This window comes from Arvicanthis niloticus, chromosome 16 (genome assembly GCF_011762505.2).
Source record: "Arvicanthis niloticus isolate mArvNil1 chromosome 16, mArvNil1.pat.X, whole genome shotgun sequence".
Classification (NCBI taxonomy): Eukaryota; Metazoa; Chordata; class Mammalia; order Rodentia; family Muridae; genus Arvicanthis; species Arvicanthis niloticus.
The window spans coordinates 64,322,256-64,337,378 of record NC_047673.1 but is presented as its reverse complement, the minus strand read 5'-3'; the positions used below and the strand labels follow the sequence as shown (position 1 = coordinate 64,337,378).

The following is a 15,123-nucleotide window of genomic DNA, read 5'->3' as shown; positions in this document are numbered from 1 at the left end:
GAAAACAAAAAAACCATAAGGAAATCTACTGTTGTGGAAACTTCTTAAAGGATATACATATAAAAAAAGGATCTAAATGGGATTATGAATATGGTGTGTGTGTGTGTATGTGCGTACGTATGTATGTATGTATGTATGTATGTATGTATGTGTGTTATCCTAGCTATACATACACTACAAAATAGAACCCTCAGTACCCGCAGTGGGTTATTTAAGTGATCAGGTCTATATCACACTCCTCTCCCCAAGGCAGAACAGGTGAAAATTTCATAAGCACCAGAAATGGTAGAAACCTTCCAGGAAAGAGCATTTTACAGCTATAAAGGGGCAAATGCACATGTGAGTGCATAGAGACTGTGATAGCATGCAAACGGTCTGAATAAGCAGAAGCCAGTGAAAAAACCCAGCTGAGAGAAGGGGAAGTTGGTGTAAAGTCCCACCACTAGCCAAGACAGTATGTATAACTGACAGCTCCCGAGAAAGGGAAAATTCGTTGTACGGGCTGGTTTTGTGTCAACTTGACACAAACTGGATTTATCACAGAGAAAGGAGCTTCAGTTGAGAATATGCCTCCATGAGCTCCAGCTGTAAGGTATTTTCTCATTTAGTGATCAAGGGGAAAGGGCCCCTTGTGGGTGGTGCCATTCCTGTGCTGGTGGTCTTGGATTCTATAAGAAAGCAAGCTGAGCAAGCCAGGGGGAGCAAGCCAGTAGGTAACATCCCTCTATGGCCTCTGAATCAATTCCTGCTTCCTGACCTGCTTGAGTTCCAGTCCTGACTTCCTTTGGTGATGAACAGCAATGTGGAAGTGTAAGCTGAATAAACCTTTTTCTTCCCCAACTTGCTTCTTGGTCATGATGTTTGTGCAGGAATAGAAACCCCGACTAAGACAAGGAGGTACTGGGAGGAGATAAGGGAATGGCAGGGCAGAGGAGTAAGGAAAGAGAATCAGTATGAGAAAGTATACATAAAATTGGCAAGATGAAAGCCAGGACTTTGTAGACTAACTTAAAGAACTCATCAGAACAAAGAAGCAAATCATCAGCCAGTGACAGCTGAGTAAGAAGCCATTGAGTAAGGATTATGCCTTCTGGCACCTACTTATACTTATGGTCCTGATGAGAGTTCCTGCCTTCTCTGAGATATTAAAATGGCTACACTGGCTTGCCTTAGTTCAGCTGTTTGGAATATATTTTTTCTGTTCTTTAACCCTAAGGTGATGTCTATCCTTGATGTTATGGTGTCTTTGGATGCATCACAAGAGTGGATCCTGTTTTCTTATTCTTGTATGTTGTGTCCTATTCTGATTCATTTTTGCTATATCTTATTAATTACTATCCTTTAGATGCCTGTTTATTTACTAATAAGAGACAGAGAGGGGGTGTATTCAGATGGGAAGGGAAGCAGGGAGGAACTAGAGAGAACAGAGGGTAGCGAAAAATTAAGCAATATATCAGATAAAACAAAATCTATTTTTAATAAAAGAAAAAGAGAGGAGAAACTCCATTTCCTCAACCCATTTTGTATTCTATAACTAGAAATGCTAAACTTATTAATTGGCGTATAATCTTTACAAATAATTATAAGGATTCCTGGTTCTTTGCTTTCCAAAATGTCTTAGAAAACTACAACTCCTTAATATTTGAGTGAGTTTAGCACGCAGTTCACAAGAGAGGACTATCTGCTAGAAATCATAGATTGGTATTAACAATGATAAGATAGTTATAATAATGGACTTTTAACATCTAATTAATGCTTATTGTTAGTTAATTCTGTTATAGTCCAGATTTTCTTAGTATCGGAAACACAACCCAATACACCACTGAAATCTGTGGTTGGCATCAAGAGATTCTATGTTTCTTGGAGAAACATAGAATAGGAAAACAATAGGAATTTATCTTACAGGGAAAGACCAATGAAAGCTGGCAGCAGGTAAAACTGCTACTTAAAATCTTAACTACAGTGATATAAGGTCTATATAAAAGGGTGTAGAATCCACTTTGACTTCAACTCCATAAGAGCCAACATTGCTGTGGAACAGATTCATGTGTATGCAGAGCAACCAGACCTCAGTGGAAATGACAGAACAAGAGAGAAAAGTAGTTGAAGATAGGATTTCTTTTATAAAATCTCCACAGCTGGAGGGCATTGCAGATCATAATATTGCCTAGCAACATTTATCAGATTTCTGAGCCATAATGAGTAGGAAATTAACCCCCAGTATCCATAAAGTAATCTATCCACAGAGAGAAAGAAATTTTTAAAAAATTCTTTGCTTAGACACACCACATTTGTTTAGTATCCACAAGCCCATGAGGTTGGTGTTATTTTCATAATGAAGGAGAGAAAATTTGAATTAGGATTTAATTTTCCTTACTTATGATTGTCTGAGTCCTAAGTAGCAACTTTAGGATTCACCTGGTATTTGTTGTTTCTAGGGTTTGTAATTTTCACCATGAACTCCATGCTTTCAGTAACTCTATACCAGGAACTGCAACAGAAACCAAGTCACATGGAGAGAAGAGTTCAAGGCTAATTGCAAGTTGTTTTATGTAGGTCAGAATAGTTTTTGATGATTTTATAAATTATCCATAAGTAATTTTTTCTCAATAACAATCCTCACTCCTATCTCAATACACAAAGTCTAGGTTAGTATAGGCAAATGTATACAGAGAATCTGTGTGCTAATGGGATGTGTTCAATTTGATATTAATTCTATTCTTAGTTCCACTGATTTTGTTCAATGTACAGAAGTTTGAGTAAACAGATCAATAAGTGATATGGAGTTTACATCATGTCTAAAATGTTCAAACAGCTTTCCAAAACTCAAAAGAATTTGGCAGAATATCTACAATTTAGGGTGCAAAGGTAAGACATCCCATTCAGAACAGAAAAGTCTTTAGCTAGTCTCTGGATTTCAGATATTTTCTTGTGTTATATTGTCTTCTCTTCTCACTAGGGGTGAAATGACAAGTATTTGACAAATATTGTGTTCTAGGTAGTAAGAGGTGACCTTGAATAAAAGTTTTCTAACACATTTTGTTGACTACTTAATCAGTATCCACTAAGCTAACCAACTTCATATCCTCCTGAAATTCAAGAGAAGAGATCACAAGGGCTACAGCCATCTTGATGCATTTGTGACTGAATACCAACATCTTGACTGTCAGTAAGTTTTGAGATCTGCAGAAATTAAGTTTTTAAGAGTCCATAAAATTTAATATTAGGTTATATATAATATATACTTTTACAGTTTTTAATGGAAGTAAAAGTTGAAAATACAGATCTTTGAAGACCCTGTTATTTCAGATTTTTAGACATAAAATAATAAGCTTGATATAAAGCAGAAAATCTCAAACTGGTTGTGAAACAATTATTCCTAGGCAGTCTTGAAATTAATCATGGTAGGGTTATGATAGATATACTTGATCAGACTCTTCACGTACTCCCCCTAGACCGTTACTTCCTCCATAGCCACCCGCATCATGCTCCTTTCAATGTCTTTCTCCCCTAAACCTTCCAAAGCAAAATCAAAGCAAACAGAAGACAGGTAAGACAAAACTCAAGCAAACCCAAACCCTGAGTGAAAAAGCATGGTATTAGAGAATCTTCACTGGAAGCCTTCCACCACAGCTAATGCTTGTGTTTGTAATCCAACCTTAGTTTGTAAATGTCTGAACACAATCAATGGTCTATTAATTTTGTTTGTAGTATGCAACTTCCAATTTTTGAAATGTTGACTAATTGACACTGATGTTCCCTAAAAGGCCATTCTGTGACTGATAGTCAAATCCTTAGTAGACTTCTTTTCTTCTCTGCTAGGATCTGTCACACATCAATCTGGACCATCGCTAGGATGGTGGCATCTTCCTACCATGGTCTTCCTGAAGGCATCCTTCACCTCCTTGTTTCTTAAACAGTAGACGGCTGGGTTGAGGAATGGGACAATGACAGTGTAGAGCACAGAGATGATCTTGTTGTAGTTGAAGGTGTACATGGCTCGGGGACGTGCGTAGGTGAAAAGAGTGGAGGAGTAGTAGATGACAACCACTGTCAGGTGGGAGGTGCAGGTGGAGAAGGCTTTCTGGCGTCCCTGGGCTGTAGGGATCCTCAAGATGGCTACAATGATGGCAGCATATGAGAAAACCACGCCTACTAGAGGCAACAGAATCATTACCAGTGCGAGCAGGAAGTCTACTAGCTCAGCTTGTTCCTTGTCTGAGCAAGTGAGGTTGAGCAATGGGGAAATATCACAGAAAAAGTGGTTGATGATATTGGGCCCACAGTAGGATAACCGGGAAATGAAAAGTAGCTTCATCATGGAACTAAAGAACCCGCTGCCCCAAGAAGCAGCTGCTAGGCGAGTGGCCAGTCTGGGAGGCATGAGAGTAGGGTAACGAAGGGGTTCACAGATAGCCAGATAGCGATCATAGGCCATAACTGCCAACAGGACACACTCAGTGCAGGCTAAGGCAATAAAGAAGTAAAGCTGGGTCATGCAGCCCACAAACGAGACCCTACTGTCCTCAGTAAGAAAGACTCCCAAGAGTCTGGGAACAGTAACGTTGATGTACCATAGTTCCAGGAAGGAGAGATGACCGAGGAAAAAGTACATGGGGCGATGGAGGCTTGGAGTGAACCAGATCGTAGAAACAATGAGTACATTTTCCAGTAATGTCAACAGATAAACTGCAAAAAAGAAAACAAATAGGAGTGCCTGGAAGGGTCGAGAGGTAGGAAAACCCACCAAGACAAACTCCTCCACGTGGCTTCTGCTCACATTTCTCATGGTGCCAGTCCACTTGAGTACCTGCAAAAGTAACAGGAACAAGAAAGGCTAAAAGGTGGGTGCGTCAAAGCAGTAACATCAGTGAACAGTTTACAAGCCTGAAGATGTTCATCAATTCATGACATCACCAATTCTTACTATATGTTTTTCCCTTCACTGTTCAATTCAAAGGGAAACATTCTCAGTCTTGAAGATGATACTTAGTAACTAATGACCCCAAGTACATTAAGTATTCAGTGAATGCTAGTGTAGAGACTTCAGAATTGCTTTGTTATTTTGAGTCTTAGTTTTCAATAATTTAAAAAAATCTATGATATTCTCTTCTCTCAGTTTCCTCAGGAACAACTACAATGCCCCAAGCCCCAGAACACTTTTACTCAATGTTTATCAGATGAAATAATAAAAGGGCATCAAGGCAGATCCTTGGGACTTGTCACTGAAGAGAAATTGACTAGGAGGTTGTGGAAACCCAGTGATTGGTGGAATTACAGGGTAAGACAGCACAGCAGGAAGAAATATTTTGAAATGTGTTCATTACAGTTGGAGAAACAATCCAGTTCAGAGATGAAGGAATACTTTGGAAAGAGCTTCATTTAATCTTTGTGAAGTCATTCCTTGTGTCAGAGTCATAATGTTTAATTCCTAGAACTCATTTGACTGACTGTCCATGATAGACAGAGCAGTGATTCTTGTCCCCCAGCTACTCAGGAGGATGAGGCAGGAAGATTGAAGCCAAGAGTTCAGGATTAGCCTGGAGAACAAAGTCAGATTTTCTATAAAAGAAATGTAAAAGCTGTGTGTTATATCCACATCTACACATGATCATGCATTCAAACACACACACACACAGACACACACACACAGACACACACACACAGAGACACAGAGAGACAGACACATACACACACAGACACACACAGACACACACAGACACACACAGACACACACACACAGACACACACACACAGACACACACACACAGACACAGAGAGACAGACACATACACACACAGACACACACACACAGACACACACACAGAGACACAGAGAGACAGACACATACACACAGAGACACAAACACACACACACACACACACACACACACACAGAAAGACACAGATACACCTAAAGTCAAGCTTATTGGGAAACCACAACAAATGCTTTGCATGTTCTAATGCACAGAACCTGTCACTGTTACAAAGTTTTGAAATGTGATTGAATTAATAATTTAAATTACTAACTGCTGAATGGAGAGATTGTCCTGAATTAACAAGGTGCCTTTTCATCCAATGACAAGAAATTTTAAAGGAAGGCTAGAAGGAAACATGAGACTGACCTACAGATGAGAAGACAAAATAAAGATGGAACAGAGAGATTTGAAGATGTGGCTAGTCTCAAGAACTACAGTGACTTGGCTACAAACTAACAGAAGCCAAAAACTACCAGAAGCTAAAAGAGCTAAAGAACGGTTCTCTCCCAAAGTTTCTAGAAGAATCATGGCTCTCCTAGTACCTTGATATTAGAAAAGTGGTACAGATTTCGTACTTGGAACAACAAAGACTCAGAAATAATTCTAGTTTTGCACCACCATTACCATAGCAATGGAATGACAGTGGCCACAGGAACTGGAAAGCCTACAAAGTAGGAGGTCATCCTGCTCTAGCTGTTCATTCTGCTATCCCTTCCTGATTTCCTATCAACACTGCCAGAGACCTGACTTTTTCAATGAGATGTTGGGAAAGTTGTAAATCTGACTTAAGATAGCATCATATAGTTGACAGGAACATTTCATTATCATTTTGATGTATGTCAGCTTGCTTCCTCAATAAAACTTTAAAATGTGATATGTCAGGTTGTTAACTATTTTAATCAGATACTGAAATAGTTAAAGGACCCTACTCCTACCACATTGGGAATACTAACCTAAATGAAACCAGTATGTTACCTCTTCACCTATTCAAATTATCTAAATATTGATGCTATGATTTCCATTAATACTTGTTTTAAATTATGTAAATGAATGTAAATATAATAACCATAATATTATAGATATTTCAATACAGAACATTTTACAACATTTTCATAGTTGTAGTCCTTCTATGGATTCCTCTGTATCTATGTGGGTCCTTTTTTTTTGCTCTTTTTGTAGTATTGAGATTACAAGTACTTTATAAAAGATTTTCTTCTAGATATTATATAACTAGCATATATTTCACCCAAACAGTATAAATGTCTGTCAACATTTGAAAAATTACATTAGACAAAATATTAAAATTTTATTGAAAAGCCTTCTGTTAATATGCATTGTAGATTTTTGTTCTTATATGCAACTATGACTACATATTATCCCAAATGAGGAAGGCTCCAGCATCAATTCCACTCCTGCATCTCACAGTAGAATATTAATCTCTGATAAACCAGCTCCTCCAGTTGACACAATGGCCCTGAGAGGGAAATTGGCTTTTCTGAAGCAATGACATCAAATTATTTCAACACTTTATTACACATATGCAGAAATTACACAGGAATCTGTCATCATAACTGTTCCTGTTGATCCATTAGTTGACAATTCCTTTAGCTCACAAGAATTTGCTACTTTATTATTTGTCCTTCATAGTTTCAATGCTCCTTGGCCCTGACACTAACTTACACTCTGGGGCATTTTCAGATCATAGCACACAATTATACCATTCCTTATCAAGAAGAAGATATTGTTTTTGAACAGGGAAGTTGGGAAGAGAAACAGCTCTTAAACAGATTGATTTTTGGAAATGTGCAAAAAGTTGGATGAGGATCAGGGGACAATTCCTTTGGTACTATTCCCTACCTTGATCTTGGGAAAAATTTTGCACCCCGGAGTACTCATTAGCCTCATTTGGAAAGCAGTGAAATGGTGGACTTGATACTTACGTGAGTGAGGAGAGCCTTGTAGCCTCTCCAGAGCAAGGTGGTGAAGTTCAGATACCAAAGAAGCCAGAGCAAAGGGAGGTTTCTGAGAAACATGGTTACATTGCCCTGTTCCCAGTATACACAGCAGTGTCTAAGAAGCAATAAACACCTACCAAATGCCAGTGGAATAGATTTCAGTTCCATTTCTGCATACACACACACACACACACTGTATATATACATATATTACATTATCTCACATAGCTTCATTCATATACATGTTTTATAAACTTAAAACTGAGACAAACACAAAATGTAATTGTTGGTTGCAGCACTGTATAAAATCTGGTTAAAATTTCAACTTGTCTAGGGGTCATTTTTAAAATATAGAGGAAAAAATGGTGGACGTGAACTGAGAGTAGGATGGAGTCCAGGAAACCTTTCTGTTCTCTCATACACAAGTTTGTTGACATCACCTTCCTCCTGAAGCCCACCAGGACTTAAGTTATCTGCTGACTTCAAGGCAAGCCAGCACCAGCATGTAGGCTGCATTGTGCTAAAAGGTGCCTATGGCCCTAACTCCCTCCCCTTCCTCCGTGACACTTAACATCCACTTCTGAGGATAAGAGCAAGATACTGCTTGCTTCAAAGCAAGTTTGGCTTATGTTATAAACTGGATATATTTCCCTCTCTTCTTTACAGTCTGCTCTGTGAAGAGGCTGTCCAACACAGACTCCTAAGTACAGGATTCGGGTTACTTCCTCTGAATCTATCTGGTCTCTGTGTCTGCTGATCTCTCTCTCTCTCTCTCTCTCTCTCTCTCTCTCTCTCTCTCTCTCTCTCTCCTGTTTTATTTTTGTTTTATTTTTTTTTAATCTTTTTGCGCTCACTTCTGGGAACTTTTTACTTCTTCCTGCTTATCCTTCAAGAGTTTCATGATAACAGGGCTTCACCCTGCTATCAGGACATGACAGAACAGATGAGCTTGAAGTTTCAACTGTCACTTTGTTAATATCTTGAAATATACTCTTCTCATTTAGGGACTTACACTCTAAGTAGAAATTAATAGTGGTATTTGTAATGGAGGGTGTTTTGAATATCCCTGCCAGTACAATTCTTTGTTGAGAATAATTTGCCCACTTAGTGAAAAAAATCATTATATAATAATAATGATGATGATGATAATGATAATAATAATAATAATAATAATAATAATAATAATATAAGCTTGATGATTCCATAGATGTATGACCTGAAAATACAAAAACATCACTTGATCCAAATTGTTTATTTACAACAGCAAACCTGGCTGAATTCTCATCCAGCCCCAACCTTTTTCATGCTAAAAGTGAAATTTGAACAGCCTGTTTCTCTGCCTCTAAGGATGCCTCTGCATAGAGAGTAAGTCTTCATCCAGAGACTCAAAAAATCAGAGCTCTCCAAATAGAAACACTGTTTCCAGAGAATTCTAAGATTACTTGTTGTATAAGTTTTTTTTCAATGCATCTGATAATAAATGCAGAGTGAATATCAATGCTCTATCAAACAATACAGTGGGTCTATAACTGAGGAACAGTGAAGTCATTGACATAAAAGGAGATATACCAATGGAACATACTAGCCTGTGATAGGCTCTGAGAACTTTTCATGTGCTGGCAATTCAACAATAAAATGAGCCAAATCACCTTTATCTCTACTTATGACTAACATAGGAAGATGAATATTTTCTTTTAAAGACCATTCACCCAGGACATTGTGAGTCTGATAATAACATGGATAATCCCGCTGTGTGTATATATGGGAGCAAACTTTGTAGATCCTCCAGGGAAATGAAACAAAAATTAAAAGTTAAATTTTGACAACTGATGAATGGCAGAGTTTATCAATGTGTATCTAAAAATAACATTTACTTCCTTCTGTACATATATAGACATAATAGGTATGGTTTTAGGTTTGGGGATGTTTTCCCTTAAGCATACAAATGTCAGTTCTTGCTTCTCATCACTGTTCTTACTTTTTAAAGTTTCTCTTTAAATTTTCTACCTTGTCCAATATGCTTATAGACCTCCAGGGTTTTGATACTTTCTTACTTAAACATACCCTGTATGAAATGCACATGGAACCATTGTAAGGTATCATGCGACCACAGTTAGAATGGATATTACTGAAACAGAACATGCGTACACATCATACTACACACACATGATTATTTATACACAAAACAGGAAATTATTAAACTATGTAAAAGAGGAACACTACCATTTCAGCAAAATGGAAGCAAGTAGCTGGCATAGGAAGACAGACACTGTATGTCTATATACATGGAAGCTGAAAATGCTGACCTCAAAGTAGAAGACAATGAAATAGCGTTTGCTAGAGATAAGAAAGTATAGTGAAAAGAGAGATAGAGGAAGTTTGGGTAGTGAATTCCTAATATGGTTTGATAGAAACAGTAAGATCTAATGTTCTACAAAACAGTGGACTGACTATTGTTGACAACAACCTATTACCTATTTAATGAAAAATGATGGAAAAGAGTTCAAAGTCTCCAAACACAAAGACATAATAAGTAAATGCTAATTATCCTTTTTAATCAAATTTTACACATTGTATTCACATGTTTAAATATCACCTCATATTATATAATATATCATCATTCGATTATAAAAATGTAAACATGTCTATACACAAGAATATTCTTATTCTAGTAAACATTTTAAAAACATTTATTCTTTACCATCTTCATAATTGTAAACACAAAAGTCTAAGGTATCATAGGAGGGTACTCACTATGAGATGTTGAATGATTGAGATTTATCAGAATTTAAGCAGCCTAGATTGTCAGGGAAAGTCAAGGGTTTTTTGACCTCACGAAAACTGTAAAGAATGATAAAAGGCCTGTATAATGACACATTTTCTTTGAGATGCTCACCTCTCCTGTCTCCTGTCCTTTAGCTTCCTCTACTCCACAGTCACTTTCTTCTCATCTTTGGATATTTGTTATGCCTGGTTCCTTGCTGCTTCTGGGCAGGCACGGTCTATTACTGGTCTCCTTCAGTAGATCTGACACTTTATCATGGAATTAGAGTTATTTGTGGCAGAACAGAACAGGCCAGATCTTGAGCAGATTGGGCCCCAAAGCAAACAAGAGTGTCAGTAGCCAGCTCTTATCAATGGAACTGCCCCTCCTCAGGGATATGGCCCCTTAAGACATATAGTCATGGTGACACATGTTTCTTCAAGACTGTCCAAGTGACATACCTCAGGGAAAATTTTTTTCCTAAAGCACAAATAATAGTGTGAGGCCTAGAGGAACTTAGGCCTGCAGCACAGTAGAGTGTAACCCTTACATTACTTTTCAAATTTTGCTGTCTGAGGGGCCAGAGAGACAAATCATTAGAGAACCTCAAGTCTAAAATTCTGTTGGGGAAAGGAGATGATGAAGCAAGAAAGCTGTGAATAGATAGATTCTCACAGACTCTATTTGGGCTTTGAGGACATGATTGTTTGTCAAATTTGTTCATCTTTGCATCCTACCATTTGTCTACCTATGTGTTGGATATGTGCTTTGTTTTCCTAACGTAGTTATAAGATGAAAGAGGGAAATATCCTTTTCTGCTTACATTTCTATTCCCCCAAGACCTGTTTCTAGATAAAACTGGCCCAGGAAGACAGCGTAGAACTCAGAACAACTGGGATGAGGATAGCAGAGGTTGAAGCTAAGCTCTGACCTGAGGCATTTTATGAATGTGATGAATTCTTTCTCCTACAACTCTGGGTTTCTTGACTGGTGTCATGGGGACATGGCTTTTTGGTCTTGTCATTTGCTAAAGCTGTCCTGGATGAAGCAGCTTCCCTCTTGAGATCCAGGCTAAGGTTATGGATCACTTATGTATCATGGCCATGTTAAGGGTAGAGGGAGGTGCAATAAACACACATTCTTGATCTTCTCTGCAGTAACGAACACTTCCTGTGACTTCAGGACAGTAGATATGCTAAAACAATCATGTGGTATAAGAACACTACTGCATGCAACAGATTTTACAACTACCCACCAGCAGTTTTGTTGATGATAAAGAACCTGGAAATTTCTTATCATTAAATAAAGTAAAGCAGTGCTATTCTGGAGCCTTATTATGATGCTGGTGTAAATGATCATAGTACATTGTTAGTTTCATGAAATGTTAGTACATAAATAGTGTGTATTGCATACTTCATAATGACAACAAATAACTAACTGGCTTATTTACTTCATCATAACTCTAGAGTGTATTTCTTTTATATATATTTTAAAGCTAATAATGATAATAAACAACTATGCCAGTAGAGTTTGTGTGATTTTTATATTATATTTTTTGTCATTTTTATTTTCAGTACTAGAGAATGAACTCAGGGCCTGAGACATGCTAAGCTTATATTAAAGTACCAAGTACCACCCCAGCCATTGTTATTTTAGAATTTTCTGATACATGTGCATAATGAAAGTTTTATATAAATTGTATGCAGGTTGCACCTATAGCAGCCTCAGATGGCTTCTGTTTTCCATGTCCCTTAATTATTTTATACCATTTAGGCTTGTACAATTATTTAAAGTCACTAATGTAGTATTTATCAGAATATGCAACCCTTGTTAAGTGATACACAGCTACAGTCTTTTTTGACAGACTAAATGGGACAATAAGGAACTGAAGCTTTAGAGTTATGTCTGAGGCTTTAGCCCAGTGTTTCTCAACCTTCCTAATGCTCTGATTATTTAATATTTTAGTTCCTCATCTTGTGGTGACCCCCAAGTCAAAAATACTACTTAATAACTATAATTTTGTTACCATTCTGAATAGTAATGTAAGTATCTCATATACAGGATATCTGATATGCAACCCCTGTGGAAAGGATTTATTGGTCTCAAGCCAGAGATTGAGAACCTTTGCTTAGCCTAATATGGAAGGATGATGACAACTCTAAGAAAGACATAGACAAAGCACAAGAGAAAATCAGTGGGTTTCATTCGACACACTGAGTATAAGGAAGAGATAGACACATGCTGTCACTGCTTAGAAATGTTAACTTGGGTCTTAGATTTAATAACTGTAGAAGACCATATTTGCTATGCTTAACTAGAGGAAGAGGGACCATGGGAGAGAAGGATGGGGATAAAAAGGAAAATTTGGCAGTGATTAGGAACAAAAAAAATAGAAAATTTGTTGGTAATGCAACAGGACACGTATCTGGGAATAGTTAGGGAGAGGATGGATATGATCAAAACACAATAGGAGACTCAATAAACTAACAAAATTTAAATAAAATACACTTGCAAACATAGGGCAAAATAATGAACATTCAATTCAGTCATATAGATGACACCTTGCTATTTAAGCCAAATCATCATGATTCCGATTCAGGCTTCAGTGAATACTGTTCAGCAAGAATTTTGAGAAAAATTCTGTACTTTGAAATCTCCTCACAATGAATAGCTTATGCCAGGGTTAGGATACGGGACAGATTCAGTTTCTTTAAAGAGCTGGCTACTGAGAGTTTGACCATGCTCTCGTGAGCAACACAAATGAGACTTGGTGGTTTTTGTTGTATATCGTTTTTGTGGGTGGTGCCATCTCTGGTGTGATAGTCCTGGGTTCTATAAGAAAGTAAGATGAGCAAGCCAGGGGGAGAAATTCAGTAAGCAGCACACCCCTAAATGGCCTCTGCATCTGCCCCTGCCTCCAAGTTCCTGCCCTATGTGAGTTCCTGTCCTGATTTCTTTTGGTAATGAACAGCAATGTGGAAGTGTAAGCTGAATAGTCCCATTCCTCCCCAGTTTGCTTCTTGGTCATGATTTTTTTGTGTGTGTGCAGAAATACAAACCCTGACTAACACACCTCATTTGGAATAGTTCTTGAATTCAATTAGAGAGTGATTGGTTGCCCCATAGCCATCATGCAACACACTGAACCAGTGGGCACATCTTGCCTCGTAGTTCAATATTATAAGTAATGCAAACACATTGCATTTACTAAAGTTTTTTAAGCTCTAGTAATCACTAGCCCATGTTAAGATAGTCTTTTTTAGTTCCTACACATGAGAGTAAACACATGGCTTTTGCTTTTGTACATTTTATTTTAATCCTCCAATTTCAGTTCTAGATTTAAATATAATATCTACCCATATCACGAGTGAGTAAATACTATTCCTTTGATTAAAAATAAAACACAATTTCAGTAATAGACACAACTTAAAATAACATCATTAATGCTTACATTTTTAAAAACAGGTTGAGCACAGCAGATGTGTTCTAAACATGATTCCATGAAAAGCAAGGGTCACCATAGCTAGTGGTAACCTCAAGGAACTGTTAAATGTGACTATTTTCTTACTTTTTAAAAAATATTTATATTTTATATCCTGACCACAGTTTTCCTTCCTTCCTCTCTTCTCAGTCCTTCTCCCCACTTCCCCTTTGTCCTCCTCCACTCCTCAGTTTCTTTCTAAAAAGGCTAGGCTCCAGCATATCAAGTTGCAGTAAGACTAGGCACATCTTCAGTTAAACCTAGACAAGGCATCTTAGTATGGTGAAAGGGTTCCAAAAGCGAGCATCAGATTCAGAGATAACTCCTGCTCCCACTGTTAGGAATCTCACAAGAAGACAAAGCTACATAGTTATAGCACATTGTAGAGGGCCTAATCAAGCCCATGCAGGATCCTTGGTTGACAGATCACTCTCTGTGAGACCCTATGGGGTGAGGTTAGTTGAATCTGTGGGTTTTTTGTGATGTCCTTGATGCTCTTAGCTTCTACAGTTCTGTATCCCCTTTTCTGAAGCATTTTCCAAGTGCTGTCTAATGTCTGGATGTATGTCTCTGCATCTGTTTATATCAGTTACTGGGTAAAGCTTCTCTGATGACAGTTGGGCTAGACATCAATCTATGAGTATAACAGAATATTATTAGAAATCATTTCATTGACTTTTTTCTTTTGCCTTTTGTGTTTTGTTCTATCATGGGTCTCTGGGCTGTCCAGCTTCTGGTTCCTGGTCCTCTGGGGTCATGGATGGGTTCCCCCTGCTGGAATTGGCCTCAAGCTGTAACAGTCATTGGTTAGATACTAACAATTTCTGTGTCACCTTTATTCCAGCACATCTACATAGGCAGCAAAAATGTACGTTGAAGGTTTTGTGGCTGAGATGGTACCAATACCTCCATGGAAAGACTTGCCTGGCTACAGGAGATGGCTGGTTCATGCTTTCTGTCCCTTATTGCTAGGAGCCTTACAGTAGGGTCACCCTCACAGATTCCTGGGAGTTTCCATTGCATTAGGTTTCTAGCTTGTCCCAGAGTGACCCATCTCATTCCAGTTGTCTCTCCCACATTTGTTCCTCCCTGTTCCCATCCCACTACCCCTTTCCAGTACCCTCTCCCCATCCACTCATGATGTCTATTTTGTTTCCTCTTATTA

At 38.0% G+C, this 15,123-nt stretch overlaps 1 protein-coding gene across 1 annotated transcript; it reads right to left on the bottom strand.

Annotated features, from left to right (window-relative positions):
• Positions 1-1,453: 1,453 nt before the first annotated feature.
• On the bottom strand, positions 1,454-10,806 carry Or6p1 (olfactory receptor family 6 subfamily P member 1). The gene is made up of 2 exons (XM_076914540.1): positions 10,610-10,806; positions 1,454-4,810 (listed from the first exon to the last, which is right to left on the bottom strand). Exon 2 carries the CDS (start codon positions 4,787-4,789, stop codon positions 3,836-3,838), a length of 954 nt encoding a protein of 317 aa, XP_076770655.1. The 5' UTR covers positions 4,790-4,810; positions 10,610-10,806; the 3' UTR covers positions 1,454-3,835.
• Between the last annotated feature and the right edge of the window lie 4,317 nt (positions 10,807-15,123).

Bases quoted from the DNA above. Each gene is read 5' to 3' on its own strand.
- Or6p1 (XM_076914540.1), bottom strand. From the start codon at position 4,789: ATGAGAAATGTGAGCAGAAGCCACGTGGAGGAGTTTGTCTTGGTGGGT.